The sequence below is a fragment of the Manacus candei genome, unplaced genomic scaffold (assembly GCF_025592945.1).
Source record: "Manacus candei isolate 608988 ecotype Guabito, Panama unplaced genomic scaffold, ASM2559294v1 h1tg000017l, whole genome shotgun sequence".
NCBI classification, from domain to species: domain Eukaryota; kingdom Metazoa; phylum Chordata; class Aves; order Passeriformes; family Pipridae; genus Manacus; species Manacus candei.
This window is the reverse complement of record NW_026138065.1, coordinates 3,069,243-3,082,152: the sequence shown is the minus strand read 5'-3', so window position 1 is coordinate 3,082,152 and position 12,910 is coordinate 3,069,243. Positions and strand designations below refer to the sequence as shown.

The window sequence follows — 12,910 nt, the reverse complement described above, 5'->3', positions numbered from 1 at the left end:
TTAAAAGCCAGTGCCATTTGCTATATTAAATCTTTATCAGGTATTTAGACACTGCAAGAAAAGTATAGAGTCTGTTGGCAGAGGTGAGGGTGTTTGTATTTAAATTACTATTATAACTGGTTAAAGTAGCATCTTTTTTTAATACCATGTGAAGATGAATTGAGGAATGGTTCACAAAAGATGATGAAGTTCTAGCTACTGCTAGTACAGTAGCATAGGAGGTGTCAGCTCTTTGGAGCATTGTGGAATTGTTCCTGGGGAGGGTTGGGTTTTTTGTTTGTTTGTTGGTGGTGGTGTTTGTTTGTTTTGTTTGGGGTGTTTGATGTTTGTTTGTTTTTGTTTTGTTTTGTGGTATGTTTGTTTTATTGCAGTGAAAGGACTGTGCTGGTATTTTTAGATGTAAATGTTTCGGTGGGTGAAATAAAAATAAGTATAATACAGGTAGCAAGAAAAATTGTATAATTTCTGCATGTTCAGTAATATATGGAAGAATGCATAAATATGTATTAAGTAACATAACCCATTTTCTCTGTAGTTCAGTAATTAAAACTCTTTGAGTTTTAGTTTCATGAAGAGAGAGTACCAGATACATGAGGTGCAGTTTGCAGTCCTCTATTTAATAGTGTAGTATTGCATATGATGTGGATTTCAAGTTATTCTGAAAAAAAAAGTTCTTCAAAACACCATAATAACTGTCTTTGTTCCCAGGCACTCCTATTAACAAGCGACCTGTATTAGGATATAGAAATTTGAATCTCTTCAAATTATTCAGACTAGTACACAAGCTTGGAGGATTTGATAATGTGAGTATTAGTATGATGAGTATTTCAAAGCCATAAAATCTGAGGATGCTATTTATTACTGTGAAGTAATTAATTGTTTATTATTTTGGGAAGTAGTGATAGAGAAGAACATGGGAGCTCCTCTTAGACAGAAGCTTCAGTTGTATGAAGGTTGGGTACTGTGTCTGTGTAAGACACCCTGTAGCTCTATAAAAACTATGCTTTAACATGAATGAGAAACTAGTTGTAGTCTAAATAAATTACATCTACTCAGCATTTTTAATTATTACTGCATAAAATCAACCAGTATGTGTGTTTTTGTGATATCTTTATCTGACAAATAGTTCCTGATATGTTTCCTCAAAGTGAAAGGAGTCACTGCTCAATAAAATCTCAAAGACAAATAATTTAGTTTAAGGTCTGTTGTGAGGCCCTTTCTGTTTATTCTGGGCAGTATATAGAAGAATGTTCTGATTGGGATTGGTCTCAGAGGAGTAATTGGAACATATGGAATTCATGGCCAAGCAGATTCTGTTAGTGCTTTGAGCTGCTTCCCATAAATTTAACCTGTCAGTTGAGGAGGTATGTTTGTGCAGTGACACCTTTCTGATATACAAGACAGGATGTAGTATTTGAGTATTGCAGTACATCTACTCTACCTTCACAGATGGCTAGAAATGAGCATATCACACTGTCATGGAACTTTGTCACGGAAGGGTGTATTAAGGATGTAATGAAAGACTGGTAGCCACTGTTTTGGTGCAGTACTGGCAGGGATAAGTATTGTTAACACTTTGAATTTTTTTCTTTCCAATTTAATTAAAATTCTAACCGTGATAGTTAAGAATTACTTTAAACATAAAACAAAAATGATGTACTGATTTTTCCGATCTTTATATTTTCTTTGTTTTATGCCACCTGGAGAGGAAAGCCTGCTGTGGCTTATTGCAATGCTAAATTGCTTAAAGTAATTACATTAGACTACAGCTTGCATTACAGTGAAATACTGTGTGATAAATAGTAATTTTATAGATCGAAGGAAATTACTTATGTTTATTTTCCAAAGTTATAAACTTTGTCGACTTAGTCTTGTGTCAGTGAGTTAATTCAAAAACAATTACTTCATTTTCTTTAACAGATTGAAAGTGGAGCAGTGTGGAAGCAAGTTTATCAAGATCTTGGAATCCCTGTGTTGAATTCAGCTGCAGGATATAATGTTAAATGTGCATACAGAAAGTAAGTAATAAAGCTATGAAGTTTGTGCTAAAAACAGCAGTAGAATGAACTGAAGTGATCCTGTGCTAGTGATAATATACATAAAGTCCATAACTTTTTGGTTATAATACAGTTTTTTAGGTGTTAAACATATAGTTCATGTTTAACCTCTCTAGATAACATGTTCCTTCTCGAATAAAACTTGCTTATCACAGGCAGTTTTTCTCTTTCAGATATCTCTATGGTTTTGAAGAGTATTGTACATCAGCTAACATCGAATTTCAAATGGCATTGCCAGAGAAAGTGACGAACAAGCCTTGTAAAGACTGTGAAAAAGAAAAAGAGTTGAAGATGCGTGAAGAACCAGAGCAGGATGCAAAAGATACAAAAGTGGATAAGGATGAGCGCAAGCAGGAGGAAGCAGCAGTAGTACAACAGGAAGAAAAAAAGTTAGCTGAGAATGATAATGAAAGTAAAGAAAACGATAAGCCTTCTGTTCTGGTAATATATTCTAAAGTTCATGTTATGTCTTGCTTATAAAGTCAGCTGGTGTGTAATCACCATGACTTACTGTAAAAGATTGAAATCTCTGTAATGGATTTAAAACAATACAAAAACTTGCTGTAAACCTAATTCCGAACAACACATTTGAGCTATATTTATCCCTAGGTGTCTGACTTGTTAGGAAGCAGCTCTAACGTTCCACTTGTTTGGGGAACTCCCACATTAAATGGAGACTAATTAGTGTGCAGCTTTATCTTTATATAGGTAGTGCACGCTCACAACTAACCTGCAGTGCTGATACTTTTGTTGTGCATTTAGCTATGCTTTTAAGTCCTCCTAAATTTTGATTTTAACTCAGTGTTCCCGTGAAACAAGTGAAGCTGTACGAAGACCTGGGCCATACGATGTACACATGGTCTAATGTAGTTCAGTGGTCCAGAGAGACTAATGTTTATAGCTTTTCAAAATCCAGCGTTGACTTAATGGCTTTAGCAAAGGAAGTTCAGGGCAATAAGCTGATGTGCTGCACTGTACAGGCCTAGCAGTTGCTGTGGAACCAGTGTAGCTCCCAAAGTCAGTGTGCAACACAATTGTAATGCTTCTGCATAGAAGTGGCAGCCAGCTGTATGCTGGTATTCTCCGGGGTGAATTCCAGATGGGCCAGTACTGATATCTCTGCAGCCCAAGTGAAAACATACTTTCTGGAGTGTTTCTCTTGGGGATTGCTTTACAGTCCAGATCTAAGAGCTGCATGCCTGTATCATTGTGACAAAATGAGCTAGGAGACTGGCTGCAACTTTGAAGTTTGTTAGATTTAGCTTAAGATTTTCAGAAGGAAAAACAGCAGAGGTGCTGTAATTTTAGGCCAAGTCCCAGACTCTAGGGGTTCTTTTGCTCTTACAGCTTCAGTGTGTTTTGTTTGCCTTTTCTTAAATCTTTTGTTTTCACCTTATGAGTTAACTAAAGGTTTTATTATCCTAGGGAAACAAAAAAAATTTGCCAGATTCTGTGTATACTCAGCCTGATCAAGAAAAGGACTTAAATGTAATCAAAACTGAAGATGAAACCAAACTGGAAGATAAAGAGGAGGAGAAGATTAAAGAAATTGAAAATCCCACAGTAAATGCAGATGCTGAAGAAAAAGAAAAATTGGGGTAAGTTACACTGTTTCTAATCTGATACGACATCTGATATGTATTCATTAAATTTTATTCTTGTAATTTGAACTTCAAATCAGACATGCTGTTGTTAATCAGACTCGTGTCTTCCAGAGTGTTTGTAACTTCATCATGGTTAAACCCACTGAAGTTCATGGATCTATTTTTAAAAAAAAAAAAGGCAGTATAAGTTTTACAGAGTTCAGGCTGAGTGAGGAAAGAACATATAAAGCTTAGGTGACTGTGATTTAAGACAAAAATATTGCAGTCATTGCCAGTAGTATTTTTCTACTTAATTTTTGTTCAAGTATATCACAAACTTGTGGTTTCCATCTTTTGCTGTTTGGACAGTGGTAACACGAGAGAAGATGAAAGTACCTTGCATTACTCAGTTAGCAGCTTTACCATTGAGTAGGCATGATACTGTGTGGAGTCTGTTTTGTGAAGTCCTTCACACAGGTGTTTTGAAAGTAGGAGATTGAAATAACAGGGATGCTCAGGACCATCATATCAATTAATGTGTGTAAGCGATCTCTCATTTCCTTTATGGAATAGCAGGTTTTCCTATTTCAATGCAGGAAAACCCCACAAGTGATTTTCAGCAGCCACATACACACAAAAAAATACAAACTGAATATAGTCCTCGTTAATCCACAGTGTGTTAACAATTTATATTCTTGCAATTAGAGCCCTCATACAGTATGATATCAAAAATTGCCTTTGGAGGTCAGATTGAAGATCTCTTTTTTAATAGGATATTTGACTTCAAGAAAAAACACTAAGAGATGCTTTAAGGGAAAAGCTGTTACAAGAGGGAAAGCATATAATGACACCTCCTTATACTTTCACAGCAATCTGTGTTTCAGGGATGTGTTGGTTTTTGTTGAGGTTTTTTTTAATACTTAATACCAGATGTTTCCTGACCACTAATTCCCTTGTTCATTCCAGCAATTTGCTGTTTAGTAGATCAACTGTCTTAATCTTCTGTCTTAATATCATTAACTCTTAGTGCTTTTTCTGGACCATTAAAAGTTGTGGCAGAATGTTTTAGTTCAGTATATTGATTTCTGATTGATTGGTAATAGTTCTTTTTTATTTTATTAAGGGTTTTGATTTTCATAACCGATTCTGGAATGATCCTTTTGTATAATATTTTTATCTTCCTAAATATTTTCAGTGAGATTCTGTTGGCAATATCCGTAACTCAGAAATGCAGAATACAGAAAAATCAAGTTTACCTGAACTCAGCTACAGAGCCTTTTCTCTTATGGGTGTGATTTCATTTGTGCTGTGTAAACTTTTCTTTCTTAAAGACTAATTGCTGGACCTTGTTGCGTTTGCAATTTTTAAGGTGAACTTGGTAAATTGGTACTGTAGCAGGTTTGCGAGATTTTCATCATTATTAAAGACTGATTTTACAGTGCTGCTTTCAAAATATTGAGCTAAATAGATGGAAAACTTTGCACTGATTACAGAATAGCAGCTTTTAAAGTTCCCTAAATTGTGTGTTTGTATGTGTGTATGTCTGTGATGTTAATTTATGATTATTTATATACTTGGAAAGTCCAGTGGCTTAATCCTTACCATGCTACTGTAGTAAATGGTATATAAAAGTTTAGAAGCTGCATTTACTTTTCAGTACTCCTTTATTTTTTGGTGGGGGTTTTTTGTTTGTTTTTGGTGGGTTTTTTTGTTGTTTTTTTTTAGTTCAGTGGGGTTTTTTATCCTGATTCATGTCAAATTACCTTATTTATGACATCAAAAAATGTTATGAATTTTCCTAGTTTTTTATTTATGAAAACAATGGAAATCTCTAGCAAACACTATTTCCTCTTAATTTTTCCTGGTTCACCTGATGGTAATTTGAATTCTTTTCCCTCTGCTCCTCTTTACTCATCCAGTGAAAAACTCTTTTAACTATTATTTTGCTATTATGAAAAATGAAAGATTGTAATGAGTTGGTTAGAATAGAAAGCGTAACTCAAAAAAGAGATGTAGGTGGTGATGTGGTCATTGCTGGGAGGTATGTTATGTCTCAAGGAATAATTTAAATTACAATACTGAAACGTTTATAGGAGTTAATTGTAGGTGTTTTTTAAGAAGCAGTACTGCAAAAGTGCTGTTAGCATGATTACTCTTCCCTTCTTCCCTCAGAGATTGTTAGGAAATACAAAATGCACTTGTATCAGCTTTAAAAAGCTTTTAAAAGTGTCACTGTCATCCTAAATGCTAAACAATGTTTTTAGCATTTATACCATGATGTTGTAAAGGAATTTTATGGGACATTATATTAGACACTGTGCTCTCCTGTGCCCAACTTTATATATTAGAAGTAACAAAGGTTTTACAGAGGGGGAAATGCTGTGGTTGGAGTTCTTTGTTGAAGTGAAATGCAAAATGAAAATAGGTATTTCTGTAGGTAGAAAACTAGTAACACACACCAATACCCAAACATAATCAAAATAGATCAATGTGGACTGAAATTTTGTTGGTGTATTTAAAATATGTTCCTGGAACTTTTTTTGTTTTGGACCATCTGTCTTTCACAGTCCTTACCAACTAGCCAAGCAAATGAAATCTAATGTTATATAAGGCAAACCTGTAGAGTTTGCTGTTTACATTTATGTCTGTAGTACCTTGGACATCCTCACGTAGCTTATTTGTCCATTGACACAAGAAACTTTGAGGAAAGAAAAACTTCTGTTTTTCTTCTTGATGACTTTCTTTTGGGAGGACTGGATGTAATTCCCAGCTTCCAGATCTCAGGAAATACTACTGGAAGCTAGAGTTGTTTATAGGTTTTGTTTCTCTGTGCAATCCCTTGTGTCTCAACCCTTTGAGATTGCTACCAGTTGAATCCTATGGTCCCTTCTGCACAGACTTTACAATATGATGAAGAGGAGGAAAGGCTGAACTTTCTCTTCCTTTCTCCCTCAGAGTGCCTGTTTCTGGTCTGCTTGTGTATCTGTGAACACTGAGAATAGAGTTTCAAAGACAGCTTGCCCTTTATTCTATACATGCTTTTCTTATTTGCATTTTGTTTTGTTTTTTTTTCTGTGGCTAGTGTAAGATACCTGTGCTAGATAAAGATTGTGCAACTTCTAGTCATTAAAAAAGTTTTAAAAAAAGGCCAGTAATGTGTTACTTTTCATGAGTCTTTGTAAATCCATCTTTTTGCATAACATACAAAAAAGGACTCATACTTGGCCAATGAATAAACACAAAAGTTAAAAATCCTCCATCTTTATTCAGAACTTCCGAAGTTCCTGCTAACTTCATGTTGTGGAAGCAAAGGTCTTCAAATGTGACATTGCATAGTTGGTGCACTTTTTCCTTTGTAGCATCTAATATTAATTGTTAACTATTTAGACACTTGACTCAGTCAACAAATTGAGAACTGAGAGTTTTTTCTACATTATGAACAATGTAGTGTTGTGTTTGAATGTGTTCCAGAGAGATTGAGTCCAGGAGCCTAGTGGAGTTTTTAGAAGGTGTGGCTTTTTTAGTACAAGCTTATAAAATAAAAGCTAGGTTTTTAAAAATTTCGTAGTAGGTAAATATGAGAACTGAAGTGTAGGTTAATTGCCATCTAACCAATATTAGTGAGAAAATTTTTAATTCAGCTCCGAGTTTTTATTTGTTGGATTTGGGTTTGAAGTTTTTATTGAAATTTTGTTTCATTGACTTTGTGTTTTGTTTTGTTTTTAACACTTTGCTCTGAAGCACCTGGGACAGACCGTTGTCAAGAACTTTATACTGAACTGAAAGATTAAATGCTGACAATCTGGCTAATTTTGCTTTTGAACAAAAATTTACATTAGACTTATATGTTGTCAGACTTAGTACTTGGATTTTTGAGGTGACCAGATAAAATTCTTTGACATAATCTCAGTTACAGTACATAAAGATTGCAAGAAGCTTTCTTGTGTTTTCCTTCTTTTGGCTGAAGTTCTGCCTTAACCCTAATACCAGAAGGGGCTGCCATCTCTGGATGACTCTGGATGCTCTTTCTCACCAGACTGTCATTTTCAGTACTCACAAATAGTTCTTCATTGGTCTTAGGAAACTTTTTGAATTCATTTATTTTTTCTTGAAAACTATCTGCTTTTTTATATCCTCCAAGGAATGCATGAACAAACATTCTTTAGAAACCTAAACACTTCTGGTTGTCTCATGCTAATGGTACAAGTCTTCATGGTGTGGTTTTGTGGGAATTGCTACTGTCATATTTTGATAGTATCAAAAGGTGAAAATGATAAATTTCTTTGGCTTAGAGTCTTGAACAGAGTTCAACCATTCATTCACATGCAAGGGAAAAATCTTAATCTTAGAGCTGTTTATATGCATCTTTACATGCACTAATAGCATTTCCCCTCCTATAAACAGTAGGAGGGAGCTAGGAGTAATAAAAGCAGTAATTGAGAACTAAGTAAAGATGGGCATTGTTTCACATGAAGGATTTTACTAAGGTTTATTACCCTTGTAGGTTAAGGGGACTACCTGCTGTGCTTGTGCTGGTGATGGCTTCTGTTTGTACAAGAGTTAAATTTTCTGGAAACACTTACTGGGGATTTTCTGAAAGCAATTTACAATAGGATTATGTAATAGTCAGAAGCTCCATTTCACATATGGGAGATAACAGATTGTTAGAGGCACTGTTTTCTTCAGTTCCTTATGTGTTTAAATGACAGAGCTTTATGGTGGTGAATCTGAACCAGTAGCAAAAAGGTTAAAATGTTTTGGAGTGAAGGAGATTCCATACAGAAGGCATATTTTACAGCTTCTGGATTAGTTGGGAACTATTTACTGAGATAGTTCCAGTGTGATTTAGGTTCATGTGGAACTGGGAGAAGGGAGAGCAATGTGTCGTGTTCATTGCATGTATGGTGTGAACATCTGCTCAGAATTTTAGATTATTGGTGTGTATGCAAAAAAAAAAAAGCCTATAAACCCCATACTTAGTTTCATTTATAGGAACATATTTCTATGCTTTTACATGTGATGTATGTTCTATTTATGTATGTCTTTGTATTAGGAAGTTTTTGTATAGTCATGTTTTCAGAAACAGTCTTAATTGTTTTCTTTTTCTTAATATAGAATACACACTGATAACAAACATATGTAGTGATTGCTTTTGAGGCAGTAATAAGCTGCAAATGATGCAGTGCTGAAGTGTAGAGTGGCAGTGTAAATGTACCAGTCCTGCGTGTTGAATGGAAGGGAGGCATCTGATATGGAAAAAGTGGTTCTGCCATGGTGTTTTACATAGCTTAAGGTCACTATGAAGGCTGTTTACCATGGTAGCTGTCACTGAGACTTATGTGAGTGGACGAGTCCTTAAACATTCATCAGATACTAGATGTTTCCAAGCTGACTGTGAACCAGTGCTGTAAAAATAGAAAGGGCTGTACTCTTCAGCCAGACTTTGGAACCATCCATTATCCTTTTGAGGAATGTTTCAAAATACTTAGCTGAATGATAAGAAGCAATAACATGAAGTCCTTTCATCTGTCTTCTCCACAGCAGCAGAGGAATACGCTGGTTACTGAGTACATGCTTGCATTGCTCAAGTGTACTGTACTGCACTCAGATGTGATTCGAATCAAGTTAGTGCCTCTCCCCTTCCCTCAAGACAAGGGACCGTAACTGCATCAGTTTTTTTTGTGTGTGTAGGCAGAAGTCCTTGGAGCTTTTATTTTCAGACTTCCTTTGTAGCTTCAGAGGTGGCAACTACATACCATGCAACCATGCTCACTTCCCCCGTCACCCCAGTGCATCCAAAACAGAGCAGTGTATTAGCTACTAAGGGAAAATGAACTCTATCCCAGCCAAAACCAGGACAAGAGGGAAGACAAATACTGGTGAATTTTTGGGTGTTTTGTTATTTTGTGTCATTAAAGATGAGATTCTGTTGTCATGGCATAAGACAGGTCTTAATTACTTCTGTGCCTTAAACTTAGCATCACCTTAATACATCTAGGACTGAGAATGTCAGAGTATGGAGGAGACAGAACATCTTTCAGCTCTGTATTATGTGAAGTAGAGGTTAAATTATGCTCTAGGATGAGAAAAAGGAAAAAAATAAGAGGGAAACAAAAATAGAAGCTAATTGCTAAAGTTGAAGTGTCAATTACACTAGAGTTTATTTCTGCTAGTGGTTCAATTAACTGTAATGACTTAATTGAACCAATAATTGAAATAATCTTGCTTCCTCAAGTTTTAGAATAACCCCTGAAAAAAACATATTCTTGCATATGCTATCTCACCTGCTGTGTGTGCCAGTTTGGTGTGTCAAGGAAGGTGTATTGGAGTAGGGTTAGGTTTGCTGCAAGACGGGGATCCTGGGAGGCAGATGTAACGTTCCAAATCACACCCTGTCTCATGGATTTCACCGGGCTTTGTGACAGCTCTGTGTTTAGCGCCAGAGAAAGTGGGTTGAAAGAAGTTTGCATGATACTGCAGTTTCTTTAGTGGTGTAATAGCATGCACTGTTTCATCTATTAACAGTGTCTATTTGTTGATGCACTTAATGGTGGGATTGTTGGTGCTAAATCTTTATATTGACTGAGAATTACCTGCCGTCTGTGTGGTTTTAGCATTTTAGTGATTTCACTATGTCCTTTGGAACTAATGATAAGCAGAATTTAGCAAATCTAAACATTTTAATAGTTTTATTAACAAATACTTTTGCATTTTAATTCATTAATTTCCTGCTTCCGAAGGTTTATGTTCCCAATCTTTGTGAGATGGAGTGGGGATATTGTTTTTAGTCTGTGGTTATAATTTGAAGTGCCTTTGAGTCCTGATAAGCTTTCTGATGATACTTCGGATTCTGGAACACAGTTACCCTTGTGTTACTGTGTCTCCTGTAGAGTGTGCATGCACATGTGCTGCTTCCTTGTTTCATCAGCTGCTGCTTAGGTTATTAAAATTGTTGCAGCTTTGTGGTAAATATTACTTGGTGCTGGTTGTAAGTTGAAAATTATTGTTTGCTGCCAAGAGGCTCGTTGGTTGGTTTTTTTTTTCTTGATTTTTAAAATTATTATTATTATTGTTTGTTTGTTTGGGGGGTTTTCCCTTTTTCCCCATGCCCTCCCTGGGGTTTTGACTAAAGACCATTACAGGAAATCCATGGACTAATGAGGTTCTTACTGTGCATGCTGGATGGCTACAATCACAATTTTCTCTTACAAACCTCTGTTTCATGGCAGTCATGGCTTCGCCTTCATCTGCACTGCCAGGTTTGAGCTATTTATGGCCTTCTTAGACAATATCTTTTCTTCCCTGCAACCATTGGTATATGTTCTTGGATTTTGAGTTCGGATTTTTTTTGTTGTTGTTGTTTTTTGGGTTGTTTGGTTTTTTTTGTTTCAGGAGCTATATGAGTGCATCATTTTTTTCGGCTCCGAAATTATGAATGTTCTTACAATATCCAGGTTATGATTGCTAACCAAGTCATTCCTCAGAACACTTTTTAATTGCAGCCATCTCCGCTTCCATTTTGCTTTTGCTTCCTGACATGCCCTCCACCTATGTACAGCCTGCTGTTTGCATCTGTTTGACCATCCAAGCTATTCAACGTCACAATGAGGCTTCCATCTCTTCCAGATGGTACCAATTTCTGGTATTGTCATGGAGTCTTTGTAGGATATCTTTTGGGACAGCAAGAAACCTACAGGGTCATTAAGATGAGAGCGACTGCAAATTTGTCCAGCTTCCGAAGAGCCACTGGCACCGTAATTGCCAGTGTTTGGAAAATCCTGACTCTCCCTCATAGGCATGCTTTTCTTTGCAGACAGCATTCAAGGATTGTGCCCCTAGTTCTTGGAGAAAAAAGAATTGGCAAATTTGGTTCATTGCAGTTTAGAAAAGTCTGCGTACTAACGGGAAATCACAAGCACATCTAGTTCTCGGAGCAGTGGTGACTTCACTCCTGATGCTAAGTTTTTTAGCTTTTGTATGATAATACCTGTTAAACTGAAGTTAATCAGGAGTTTTGATTTAGTGCAGCAGAGGGTATAATTTAAAAGCATTTAAATTACTAGTTGGTGGTTTCTGTTGTTAGCTGTGGAATTCTATTCAGGAATTTTTCATCTTAGTCTTTGGGCACTTTTATTCATGATTTCTTTGGGAAGTAAATTTTGCCATATGATGTGTAGTGGAAGTCAAGTGAGCTTTCAAAGCTCATTTATTTATGTTGCATTTTTAACTCAGGTGATTTTTAATTCACCAGCAAAGTAGTTCACTGCAAGTATATAATAAATTAAAAGTCTTGACCATCCAGAATTAAACCGTATAGTCCATGCCATGTATACCTGGACAGATATCTCTTCCGTGACTTGGTATAGTTAATATACCAACAAAGGGATTTTTTAGCATTTCTCATTGTGTATGCACATGTATGTATATAATTATATATTTATGTGTGTCTGTGCATATATATATATGTGACAACTTTAATTTCTGAAGTAATTTTATTAAATCAGTGTGGTTACACTACAGTTGAATTTAGCATATTGTTCTGACTTTTCTTTTGCCAGCTAATTCCTGCAGTTTTACTTCCGCAAAGAAGCATTTGAATAACTAAAATGCTATCGATCCTTTTACAAAGCAAAAGTAGCTTGGTTTATCTGAGTATTTGCTACTGAAGATGTTACAGAAAGGTTTAGATTATTAATACAGACTTCTGTGTTTGTGAGGTTAATTTAAGTATTGGCATGAATCAGACTAGGAGCAACTTACCTTTTCTTATTCAAACTGTAATACATCCAAACATACCTGTTGCACGCATCAGGTTTTTGAATTATTAGCAGGCAACAGTTATCGTGAATTTAGTCAGCAGCTAAATCTGTTCTGTTTTGCACAGTGTGGGATTAGAATGATATGAGGGCTAATAATACTAATATATATAGTTGTTTGCGATTAAAAGATATTTTCCCCTTTATCTTTTATAATGCAATCTGCCTCTTTAAGTGGATTGCAGATAATTTTCAGATCATTGGACAGCCCATAGCTACCACAGACTGAGACTAACAAGATTCATGGGTTCTTACTGCTTCTGAAAATTAGTCCAAATATCTAAAAATGGATTCAAAATTAGCTTACTTCTGAAAACAGTGAACACCTGCTTGTGTATTTATATAATAATTAAGTGCAAGTTTGACATATTTAGAAGACCTTCAGCGTAATTGGCAAGGAGTGACAAGGTCAGAAATTAGCACAGCTTTCTTAATTTGCTAATAAACTCACATA

At 35.7% G+C, this 12,910-nt stretch overlaps 1 protein-coding gene across 2 annotated transcripts in view; it reads left to right on the top strand.

Moving 5' to 3' along the window:
• Positions 1 to 12,910, top strand: part of ARID4B (AT-rich interaction domain 4B) — an 89,683-nt gene that overhangs the window by 56,138 nt on the left and 20,635 nt on the right. For both annotated transcript variants that reach the window (XM_051783197.1, XM_051783196.1), the window contains exons 13-16: positions 709 to 803; positions 1,921 to 2,018; positions 2,231 to 2,498; positions 3,483 to 3,655. In XM_051783197.1, the coding sequence (XP_051639157.1) occupies positions 709 to 803; positions 1,921 to 2,018; positions 2,231 to 2,498; positions 3,483 to 3,655 (634 nt within the window). The remainder of the gene's footprint in view (positions 1 to 708; positions 804 to 1,920; positions 2,019 to 2,230; positions 2,499 to 3,482; positions 3,656 to 12,910) is intronic.